Below are 12,777 nucleotides of genomic sequence, written 5' to 3'. Positions count from 1 at the left end.
AGCTGAGCGTGCAGGAGGTCGAGTTCAGGCCTCAGAGGAGGAAGAGCCTGCAGCTGATGCAGAGAGTTCAAACACTTCAAAGGCAAACAGACAAGAAGGATGTTTAATCTCTGCGTAATGGGATTAAAGAGCCGAGCAGAGCAGCACAAAAACACTCGGTGATATTTCTGACAAAATGTTTGTGAACTCTGATCTAAGAGAGAAAAAAAATATGATTTTCAGTGATTCTGTAAACGCTCTTGTAACGGGGAGCTGTCGGAGAGGTCGGTGACTTGGCTGTCTGGGAAACGCTGCTCGTCGCAGAAACACGAGGAGAGGAAGTCTGCTGTTAGCATCCAGACTTTTTAGCTGCTGCCGCTGCTGAGTTCAGCTCCTGGTGTCTCAAATCCATTATGAAGCCGGAGGATCAGCAGAGAGACACAGAGACGCTCAGAGGACACGATTAACATCTGCAGGATGAAGAGAGACGAGCACCGACGAGACTAAGCTCATCAGGAGCCAATCAGAATCAGCAACATCAGCCAGCAACAAAACAAGACTTCCTGCTCACCCCTCATTGGCTAATCTTTAGTTTCAATGAAACAATGTAGCTCGTCTTTTCTTAAACCCGATCAACTTCCTGTTTGTAACCTGACGCTGCACCGATGATGATGTCACTATGAAGTCAACGACCCGAGGACCAGCTGATGACATAACAGAAGGCCACCTGCCAGCTGTGCCAGAGCTCCACCCCCCCCGCAGGTGAACACACCTGGACCTGCTGACGGGGTTCAAATCATCGTTGGAGATGACCATTTTCATTCTGTGTGTGTGTGTGTGTGTGTGTGTGTGTGTGTGTGAGCCTGTCAGCGTGCTGCAGGGGAGATCTGCAGCTGTTGCCATGGAGACGGGATACTGGGGGCGGCGGTGATGCTCTGTTGTGTTGCGGCGATTAGCTCAGGTCTCTGTCGGGCTGCAGCTCACTTCCACTTCAGGAACATCTGTCACGCGTCCGAACAGCTGGATCCTCGCGCCAGGACGATGACATCATCAGGAGAAAGCACTTCCTCCTTCCTCTCCTTCACCTGCTGCTTCTCCTTTCCTACCTCCTCTCCAGCATAACTATGCATCCAGCTACCTTCATTCTCTCTTCTCTCTTCGTCCTTCTCTACTCGTCCTTGTTTCCTCCTCTCCTTGCACTATGTCCTTCTCCCTATCCTTCATTACCTTTCCTTCTCTACTCCAACTTTTGTCTTTATTCTCCACAACCTCGTTCTTCTTCTTCCCGTCCTTTACTTACCCATCAAATCCTTTTACTCCAGCCTCCTATCCTCGTGTCCTCCCTCCTCTCTTTTCTGTTTGCATCCTTTCCTGTCTCATTCTCTAGCCCGTCTCCTTGTTTCCTACACTCTTCCTCCTCTTCCTCCCATCAGTCAGACATTTGTATTAACTGAAGGACCTTGAGACAGCTAACACAGTATTGAGGAATCTTAAGACCTCGACTTGTGATTAAACTGCACGGCACTTAAAAGAGAGCTGACTGAAAATCAATCTCAGAAACAAGCCTCCAGTCTTTCAAACATCCAGGTGTGTTATTGGACCTCTCACAGCAGAGATTAGCTAACGTCCTTTCAGCTACACCAGAACTATTATGTTCTCCCCATGTCAAAGAGCTTCACTCATCAGCCGCCTTATTAGGTCTGACCTTTGACCTCTGGCATCAACAAGGCATCCCCCCCTCCCCGTAGAGCAGACGGATCACACTCTGTGAACTCTCCACACGGTTGTGCGTAAGAACCGCAGCAGATTTGACTTCTACACGTGAACTCGCCCTCTGAGGAGTGAAGTGTGTTTAAGTGAAACAACATTCACACCAGGCCGTTAGCTGAACTAAATGAGAAATAACACTAATAGATCACCTTCTGCTGGGTTCAATAATTAAGATAAGAGCATTAAATCCAGGAAAGCTAATCAGCCTTCAGCTCCGATCGATACGCCGTCTGATCACACAGGTTCTCCTCGGCGAGCGCCGAGATTCCACCGAGTCAGACCTCCTTCCTGTTGATATAAATACATACTCAGGCTGCTAATGAGCCTCTTCCATGTGTGCAGCAGGTCTGTGTGTGTGTGTGTGTGTGTGTGTGTGTGTGTGTGTGTGTGTGTGTGTGTGTGTGTGTGTGTGTGTGTGTGTGTGTGTGTGTGTGTGTGCAGACAACAACAGCGGTGGCGGCGGCAGAGATGAAAGCTCATTGATCCCACTGAGGAGCTCCAGCTGCTCTCCGCACACGCTCGCAGCGTCTCCTTATTAATGTGACACGTTTAAACGCGGCGGCGACTCTTCATGGTTACAGCTGCTGCTGCCGCCGCTCACACACACACACACACACACACACACACACACACACACACACTGCAGCAGGTAAAGGTGAGAACCTGTCGTGTTGTTTTAAATAAAGTCCGAGGAGTCGAAACACGAGATGCTCCTCAGTCATCAGATACATCAGTGACGCTGAAATAAACAGCGTATAGGTCGGATTGATTCTCACACTGTATATGATCAACCTTCAGTCTTAATCACTAAAAATGAAGCTGCTCTTAAAGGTGACTTCATTTAAACAAATCAGTTTTTTTTACAGTGTGCGTTTTGTATTTTTAACTCTTCGTGTGCTGTCGGGTAGCTTGTGAGCTTCTCTCAGATGAAGCTTCAAAACCTGCTGTTCCTCGAGTGTCCACTAGAGGTCTCTTGTGGTTTATGTCACATCCCGCTGAGGCTCCATGTTTCTGTCAATGGTCGATGAAGTGAAGTGCAACTCGTCGTTCACTCTGTCAAAGCTCGGGGAAGAGTTTCCTGAAAGTCACCTCTCTGTGCGCTGGCACACAGATTATCTGTTGTGTTGTCTTGGTTACGGAATTTAAAATCTCTAAAAGTCGTTTCGGCGTGTCGAATGTTTGTTTTATAAAAACGGCCTCAAAGTTGAAAATCCTCTTTTGTTCTCCAGGCGAAGTTTATCATGTTACAAGGAGAAGACCGAACCTTAACTCCACGCACACGCACACACACACACACACACACACACACACACGCACACACACTACACATATCTGTTTCCGCTGATGAATTTCAACACGGCTCTTACAATCTAATTAATGTCGGCGTTCGTCTGGGAGCGATTACATTTTAATCAGCGACAGCGAGGACTGATTGCCTCACAGTGACCGGCCGAGGAGAAAACAGCGAGGACTTTCTGCTTTAATTACATCCAGAGTCAATTACACGACCTCTCCTCTTGTTCTCTCATCAACGCCCGGCGAGCCAGAAGACAGCCGCTGTAACAACCTGCAGCGTAAACCCCCCGCCGCACGCCGTTCCTCTCCTCTGACCTCCAGAACGAGACAAACTCGCTCCATCCGTTTCCCTTACCTGACTCTCTGGAGATCTGGACGAAGGCCTCCACGCCGCTCTCTCCGTAGTTTCCTTCGGAGGCCAGCGTGGACACGTAGTTCCAGCCCATCGCCGTGACGATGTCCAGCATGGCCTGAGCCTGGTAGGAGTCCGGAGGAACCACGCGGGAGAAGAAGTCGTAGCGCGTGTTGTCGCTGAGCTCCGGCGCCGTCGAGGCGTAGCTGATCTGAGGGATCTGTGGAGACACAGCCATGTTAGTCTGATTCAACGGCACGCTCAGGAGGTCGACACGCCACCACACATGGAGATACACGATTATTTATGTAAGAAACGAGGAGAGAAGTTGGGTACAGCGTCGTGCCAGACGCATAAAAAAAACCTCTCAAGTTAAAACCTGAAATTTAAATAAAAAATAAATAAAAATCAGAATCACAAAAATAGTTTAATTAACAGTTGTTGTTAAAGGGAGGGGATTCAGTCAGAGTCATCTTCTGTTGATGATTGCTCAGAGGCACGTTAGCATCCTCGCCTCCTCAGACTTTACCGACGTGAAGCATCCGAACGCCAAAACACGAAGAAAATCTTTGAAGGACGATCTGTTGTTTAGTTTAAACTTCTCGTCACTCACACTTTCGTGGATTCTGACTTTAATGACCTCTCCGTACAGCAGGGCTTCTCACACTTTTGTAGACCACGGACCCCTTTCAGGTGAGACCCCCCCTCATGATGCATTCATGTACTATGTAGTACTTTGCAACCAGTGCATGACCAAAGCTCATGATTTCTGCGCTAATACTCTCGTGGGGCAGCGGGATTTTTTTTATAAAATCATTGATGTGAAACATTCACTTTTTATTATTATTATTATTAATTTATTAATTTATTGTTTTATTATTATTATTTAGTTATTAATTGTTTATTTATTATTATTTTATTATTTATTTATTATTATTTTATTATTATTTTATTATTTGTTTATTATTATTATTTTATTATTATTCATTTATTTATTATTATTCTATTATTATTTTATTTATTACTGACAGAATTGTTGTCATTTTTCTTGTCTTTCAGACTTAAATGAGCTTGAATTTCCCCCAGGATCGATAACGTATCGATCATCTATCTGGTGTTTTAGGCATCAGATTTAAGATCGCACATCTGGCTGTAGAATTGTGGAGATTTAAAGCGATCCAGTCTGGACCTTAAATGCTGACCTTCCTCTGCTTCCTGCTGTTCGGCTTTCTTGTCAGGGGTGAGTTAGCGATCTGTGCCGTGTGAATGAGAGAGGACGGATCAGGCCATAGATCGTGCAGCAGACAGGCCCGACAGGCCCGGCCCAGCTGGATAATGCTCCTTTAGAGACGCGTTGAAGGCCTGATTGATTTCACTTCAGTCAAAGGGCGGCGTGTCGGGCCCGTCACCACCGGACGCCTCAGACGTCCATCAGACGGACAGGCTGCAAATTAAACGGCTTTACTGTAAATACAGAGCTGTCCAGAGCGGACGCTATCGCAGCGCCGCAGGTTTAACCATCAGAGAGGAGCGCCGCCTTGTTTTCCACACAACACAGCCTGAGCGACTTCTTGGACGATGTCACCAATCAGACGTTGTGTCCCTCTCGTAGTCCGTCTTCTCATCCCTGTTGTTTTTATTGTTGTCTGTTTTTCCCTGCAGAACACAACAGGAGAGCCAGCTGACCATGTTGATCGTCCTCCATGTTTGTTTCTTCTTCTTCTTCTTCTTCTTCACACGAGGGGGGAAGGTGAGATATGCCGTCTGTGAATTTGTTTCTGCAAACAGCAGGTGTGGCGTCCGTTCACAGGATGATGATGTTAGCCGTCCTTCCGCCTCAGGTCTCACATGTTGTCTATCAACAGGTTTGTTATCTGGTGTGTTGTCGCTCAGGGCTTCTGTAGGTGGAACTGTAAGAAAATCTTCATCCTCAAGTCACCGAGCAGCGCGGGCGCCGTGAAACGAGATGCAGCCACACACAGCTCTCATGTGCAGTTTAACCGCCAGATATCAAACGTGTGCCCCGCTGCTGCTTTCTGAAGTGTCCCTGCCTCCACTGGAGGACTGCAATTTTAATCAGTGGCTTAATTGGACCCCCTGCTGATCAGCACGCCACACACACACACACACACACACACACACACACACACACACACACACACACACACACACACACACACACACACACACACACACACACACACACACACACACACACACACACACACACACACACACACACACACACACACACACACACACACACTGCAGCAGGTAAAGGTGAGAACCTGTCGTGTTGTTTTAAATAAAGTCCGAGGAGTCGAAACACGAGATGCTCCTCAGTCATCAGATACATCAGTGACGCTGAAATAAACAGCGTATAGGTCGGATTGATTCTCACACTGTATATGATCAACCTCACATGAGTGCAATCAACAGCTTGAAAAAAATCCCAGGGAAGAAAAAAATTAGGCTTCTGTTAAACGAATATAAACCTTTTAATTTAGCCGTCGATGCTCCATTAACGTTTTTTTAAAGAAAAAGTAAAGTTAACGAGATCGATGGCGTTCACCGCGTTGGTATTACTGTCTCTAACTAACTATGATCGAACACCAGGGGGCCTTAAGGTCTGACGCCCCGCCCATCAGTGAATCCTTCATAAATCAAAATGGGTGAATTATTTTTTTAAACATCCACCGGCGTGCCGAGCCACACACGACATAAACCCATCCTTTAATCTTCTGTACCAAACTGTAAAGACTGAAAGCAGCCTCTAGTGGACACTCAAGGAACTGCAGCATTTCTTGCACTTTTGCATCGGCTTCATGTTTTTCCACAGCGGAGGTTAAAGAGCCACTTTGCTGACATGGATCCTTCTCTCTTGAGTCTGAGCTGAGACGTTTTGCTTCTTGGGTTCACTTTTTATCGGCTGATTTAAAGGGACAGTGTGTGTGTGTGTGTGTGTGTGTGTGTGTGTGTGTGTGTGTGTGTGTGTGTGTGTGTTTCTGCAGCGTGACGTCTGAAGAGGTAGCCGTTTTGAGGACGTAAGCTGGAGGTCTCAGTGGGACAAAAGCTGAAGCGCTCTGGAGCTGATTGTGGACCCGCTGTGACGTGACATCAGCAGCTGATGGACTCTCTGCTGGCGGGGGGCGGGCGGGTGATAGATGGCGCCCTGACAGCGCTCATCACCCTCAACACTGGACCTTTGCTTTATCCGGCTGAGCCCCGACCGACCGCCGCTGCATCAGACAGGCTCTCGCACCGAGGACAGATAATTCTGAGTGGCTGTGTTAGCGCGTCTTTCCTTGGGAGGACACGTCTGTCTGTTTTCTGCCGTCTCAGGGCGTTGCTGTGACAGTGACGGATGCTCGTCATCCTGAGACGGCCTCCAGCTTCCCGCTCGACTGAACTCCGAAAGAAGGAAATCCATCTGTGGTGACAGCACACGTCCATCATCGTTCAGCGCGCGCTCTGATTGTCTTCTTCAAAGTAAACCTCTGTTTACTGTCATCTCTCTTTTTCTCCCCGCACAATAAACAGCTTCGCCTGCAGGTATAAAATCCTCCGTGACTCCCGCTGTCCACGCTGCCTTTCACTTCCTGCAGGCACAGTGACTCACTGACACACTGAGATGAAGAAATGAAGGCAGCACAGTCTCCTTTAATGAAACCAGAGATGCACTCGGAGTTTACTCCACGTGTTTGGTTTATAATTTGCAGCGTGCACGCTGAATGAAAAGCGTCTCTCAGCTCGACGTGAGGCTGATTAATGAAGCTGCAGACCCAGAGTGGAGACGTTTAAGGCACCGAGTGATGTCACTGTTAGCCGAGCTGCAGAGAAGAAGAGAAGCAACAGGACAGATCAGCTTCTTTTAAAAAGCAAACTGAGGCCTTCTGCACGTCGCCGGGTTTTTGTAAAAACGAATATCCTGCCGCCTCCGTCTAGAAAAAAAAACGTACGTACACACGACCTCGTTTTTAGAAAAACTTCATCCACACGTAACAGCAGAAGTGCGTTTTGAAGCACATTTAAACTGTTTCTGAATGTAAACACAGGCAGAACATATTTTGTTTGTTATTGACGTCCACATGCATCGTCTGTTTTTTAAAGTTTTTGTCTTATGTTTTAGCTTGGTGTAAACGTAGTATAAGAAGGTGAACCTCAGACTTCTGCTTAGTAAAGTCCCACCGAACAAACTTCCTGTTTAGCTATGAGGAAGATTCTAGAAGCGACCATGAACCGGACGTAAAGACGCTGGACGTGTTTCCTGTCGATAATTACCCAGACCTGAGATTCTTTTTATTCCAGTGAGAGTCAAACTTTTGGTTTGATTACATCGTTAAATATGTTTCAGTGTGACGCTGTGAGCAGTCTCACCTCCGGAGACGCGAACGCCACGACTGGTGAAAAAATAATTACATGGATGAACAGATATGAAAATGTCAGGGCCAGTGGCACGTGAATGATTTATGTGAAGCACGGCGCTGTAACGTCAACAACGAGGCTCTCCGGATCCAACGCCGCAAGAGCTGCTCTGATTGGTCGACATCTTTCATTCAGCAGCTGAGCACACGCAGTGTTTGAATTAAAAAAAAAAAAAAAGGAAAAAAGTGTCAATCTCTTATTGAAGCATTTCAGTGATATAAAGCCTGTCACAACACACACACAGAGCGCGCGCACACACACACACACACACACACACACACACACACACACACACGTCTTCTGAGTCTCTGAGTTGAGAGAGAGAGAGGTGAAACAGAGTTCAGTGTTACGAGGAGAGAAGAAGAAATCCTCCGTCAGCATCAGAAGGAAGAAAATCCACCTGTTTGTTTTTTCTTGAACGCGTCTGAAGCGACTCGCCGTCTTCCTCAGACGACACACACACACACACACACACACACACACACACACACACACATCCAGAGGCCTACAGTGTCGCATGCACTTTAACAAACACTCATGTCTCATTTCAACATGACCTCCACAGCCACACGGGACGATTGCTCCTCCCTTCACACGTCAGATTTGATTTGGCGCCCTGAACGACTCGTTTTTACTTCTGAACAGAATCGAGGAACACTTTGTTCTTTGAAAGCTCACGCTCATATTACAGACATTTCAACCTTTATAACTTACTAAACCAATCAATGCAATCAGATAGTTTTTGCATCCGCCCCCTTCCCCCGTAATCATATAAAAACCAGCAATTGGCTCTGAAACCGTTTTTCTCCTCATGTTCTCCTTAGTCTACAATTACCTGTTTGTACTTTGAGTTCATATTTCATGTTTCCATTGTACAGAGAGATCAACATGCCTGCACAATAAAGCTGATTCTGATGACCCAGAACAAAAGACTGAAACAGCCGTCCATGTAAACCCAGCTGTGACAACAACACAGCCAGCAGGACTCACACATTACATCTCTGTCTGTAATAAACACAGTGAGTCAGAGCTGTTGTTTGAAGTCGGGCTCATTCTTTACAATCACACTTCACTGATTATTCTCTATCCACACTATGCATGTAATTACGTTTCTCTGCACTCTTTGCATTTCAGCCAAACTGCATCTGTTGTCTCACTGCTCAGTTCAATCTCATCTCGTCTCGTCCAATCACGTCGCCTCCCCGCGGATCGGCGTGAAGCCCAGGAAGCAGAGAGCTAATCAGATCTGTGGTCTGGCTAATGAAGACACACGTCAATGAAAGTGTCTGAAATCTCATTTGGCTTTTATCTTTATAAGGGGAGCACGAGTGTTGAGTTTGTGGAGCTCCATCAGATGGACCGCGGGGGGAATAATTAGAGCGGAGGTTCAGAGTTAAAAAAAACACAACACCAGAAGCAAGTCTCCGATAAACTCTCACGTGTTCCAATTTAAAACGGATCGATTCAGGAGAAAAGTTCAACTTGCGCTTTCTCTTTCAAAACACATGAGAAGAGCTTTCTGAACAAGTCGTCTGCAGCCTGACAGATGGAGACTCTGAAGTTGTGAAAGTTGAGGGTGAACATGGTGAGATGTTTGTAAAGATGCTGAAGAGGATTATCAGGATTCACTGTCTGCCGTTTGGTGCGTGATTACACAGCTGCCCTCCAAACTGCTAAAAAAAGCTTTTACAGTCTCATACCCGAACAAATGCACGGATATTATATTCCCTTATAAATAACTCAGACCTGTCCTCAGTCGGACGCAGCTCGCTGCCAACATTATTCATCTCAGAAACAAAGCAGCCGGCAGCCAGAAATCGATACACTGACGCGTCCTCCTGCTGACTTTCTGAGCTCCGTCCAGTCCGGTCTGAGACCCGCCCGAGCCCCGAGGACACCGTGTGAAAACATGTCCGTCCTGCTGCTGGCTCAGGCTTCACAGCCAGCTGGTCCTGACGCAGCCAGCTGGCTTTTTGGCCTCCGAAAAAAAAAAAAGGCAGCAGCAGCAGCAGCAGTGGACGGACGGCAGCGTTCACCTGGTGTCAGCACGGAGGAGCCGGAGCCAGGCGAGCACACCATGCCTCCACTCAGCTGGCCGCTGAGTGTGCAAACAAATAAACCATCTTTGAATGTCAGATCCTAACCCCCCCCCTCCTCCTCCTCCTCCTCGTCGCCTCCCTCGGGATTACATAAAGTACTCAACTTTAAGGACGCTCTGAAACATTTCTCTCCACACTCGTGTTCAGCCATCATCAGCTCGCTGGAGTGTGGAGAGGAGCTGCTGCATTATGGATATGAAACAGTGCCATGTGGAAAGTACCTGCGTGGGTGTGTGTCGCCCTCAGACAGCGTGGAGTGGAGTGAGGCTGGAGGAGGACGTGAAGAGACTTGCGTGGATTGAATTTGTGAACAGCTGTTTTGCAGGTCTAATTAATTCCCAGCGAGGAGACGCGGCGGCCTCTGTGGACGGCGAACTGACGAGCTGCTCCGATATCTTAAAATACGCTTTTGAAGTGTAGATTTAATATTTCATAACATTAATGGAAATAGAATTTAAATCATGTATTTATAAAGGTTTTATGCATTGATGGAATCATGACTGGGGTGAGAAAGGTTTCCTCTTTGGTGATTGTAGATTTTGAAGCGGATGCAGCTGTGAACCAAACGTGCATCCCATGATGCAATGCGACGCTCTCTCTCTCCCTGAGCTTCCAGCAGAAGCATGTTTGTTCTGACCCAACGTGCACGTGGCTCGACCTCCATCCTCTGTGACGTCGCTGCGTGCTCCCGGTGCTGGCGTTCACATGGAGGGCGCCATCAGGCTGCAGCCCGTGTTCAGTCCTGTCATCCTGTACCTCTTCAACATCACGTCAGACGATTATAAGAATCCAACATTATTTTCAAATCGACTTTTAAAACAATAAAATGAGAAACTTTGAGTGATGAGAAGAGAGAGAATCTCTCTCTCTCTCTCTCTCTCTCTGTGGAGTCGACGGGGAATAACCAGCAGAGAAATCTCTCTCTGTCAGCAGCTGACAGCAGAAGCAGGCCCCGGCAGCCTTTTCTGCATTGTAAGTATATTTTTGTACATGTTATTTATCTGGGCTGTCCCACTTTAACAGAGCCGGGCCTCAAACAGGGGATGACCCAGATGCTGCTGCCGAGCCTCAAACGCTCCCCGCCTGTTATCTGCGGAGGAATCCGACCTGTGTACAGTCTTCTGATCACTCAGCAGAGCTTACACAGCTCAGCTCTTATCCCGCGGGACTGTTTGATACTCGCACCGTCGAGTGAGAAACTCTCTCTTACACTAACTTACTAATACAATGAATCTGAATGAATGGAGACGGGTTGGGATTAAATATACATGAACATTACAGTTATATAGAAAGTATTTGAGAACATGTTTGATCTCATTCATTGTTTGTCCATCATACTTTTTTTACATTTTTTCTTTTTTCTTCCATTTTTATTTCTACATGTTGGAAATTAAATAAACATTGATTTTTATTCTGCTCATGTCTTTAGATTAGTGTCGCAGTCGTGACCGCACTTACACAATCAAAACCTCACAGACGTGTTTTGGGCAGCTTCGACACCTTCAACAGTGTCATTTTTTTAAGCTAATATCACGATGCTGCGATCACGATGCTAACTCTGTGAACCCAGTAATGGACATTTCCAGAATGTGTTAGCATCAAGCTAACAAACTAAGATGTCCTTAGAGAGAGAGAGAGAGAGAAGGGATGACATGAAGGAAGGAAACCACAGGTCGGATTCAAACCTGGGCCGCCTCGAGGACTACAGCCACCGAACGTGAGGCGTGCAAACTAACCTCTAGGCCACCAGAGCCCCAACACAAATCTTTTTTTAGGACCTCTCCCGAACCTGTACGTGGAAAGTTAAAAGGTGTCCTCAGTGAAACATCAAATCCAACGGTTTGAAAACTCTGATTTCTCTTCTCGGTTTGAGCAGATGGGCCAGAGCTGAGCTGGAAAGTATCCGTCTGAAGTCAGACGTATCTGGCAGGATTACAGCGCGGCTGAGTCAGCACAGAGGAACAAACAGGATCCAAAGAGATAAAAGACAAACAGTGAAGTTTCTGCACAGAATAATCAGCCTGATTGGCTGTGAGGGAGGAGCAGCTCGTCAGCGGTCTCACCGGATCAGAGAGCGAGACAGTTCAACAAAGACCGGCTGTTTACAGGGCAGCAAACATTCAAGAGCAGCTTTCCCATTCTCTCCCTCTCTTTGTCTGATAGACGCGCCGACCTTCAGCAGGTATAATTGGAAACACGCCGCGGCTCAAACGCATTAGCATATGAAAGGATCGGCTCTTAGCGTGGAGCTGAAAACATGGAGAATACAAAGTTTAATCGTTTCAGCTCATCTCAGCCTCCACAAGCAGCCTGAGTGAGGTGAGTGCTGGTTGTGTGTGTCACTTCACCCTGATGGGGCTGTCAATGTTTGTATTTGTCGGCGTTAGCTCGAGCGATAGCGTCTGCAGCCCTTGCACTCTCAGAACCCCCCCCCTTCAAACTGACATTTCAAAAATATTCTGAATGCACAAACAGCTGAGCGTGTCAAACACGATTCACACACATCAGCATCTTGATGCATGTTTTAATAGTGATCACCTCCATTCATGTGCAGCACTTTTTATAATCCACGTAACACAGCGAGCCCCAGAGAAGTCATGAACAAACGTTTATGACATTAAGCAACATTTAAATCAAAGTGACATGCTGGGAAGATCACCGACTCGGTCGACTTTATTTCCTCGAAGACAGATCTCGGATTTTCGGAGCAAACGGGCGTCTAACGGGCGGAGAATCTTCCTCGCACGTCTGCTCACCGCGACTTCTTCTGGCAGAACTTTTAGTGGGAGGCTGAAAAAAAATGCAGCAAAAGAGGCTCATCTCTCTTTCTCTGGATGTCTTCTTCTGCAGAGACGC

At 47.0% G+C, this 12,777-nt stretch overlaps 1 protein-coding gene across 1 annotated transcript in view; it reads right to left on the bottom strand.

Moving 5' to 3' along the window:
• Nucleotides 1-12,777, bottom strand: part of LOC306824895 (metabotropic glutamate receptor 8-like) — a 94,247-nt gene that overhangs the window by 54,060 nt on the left and 27,410 nt on the right. The window contains exon 3 of the mRNA XM_079345303.1: nucleotides 3,401-3,617. Coding sequence (XP_079201429.1) covers nucleotides 3,401-3,617 — 217 coding nt within the window. The remainder of the gene's footprint in view (nucleotides 1-3,400; nucleotides 3,618-12,777) is intronic.

This window comes from Symphodus melops (genome assembly GCF_947650265.1).
Source record: "Symphodus melops genome assembly, chromosome: 6".
Taxonomy (NCBI): Eukaryota; Metazoa; Chordata; class Actinopteri; order Labriformes; family Labridae; genus Symphodus; species Symphodus melops.
This window is presented reverse-complemented; position numbering and strand designations above follow the sequence as displayed.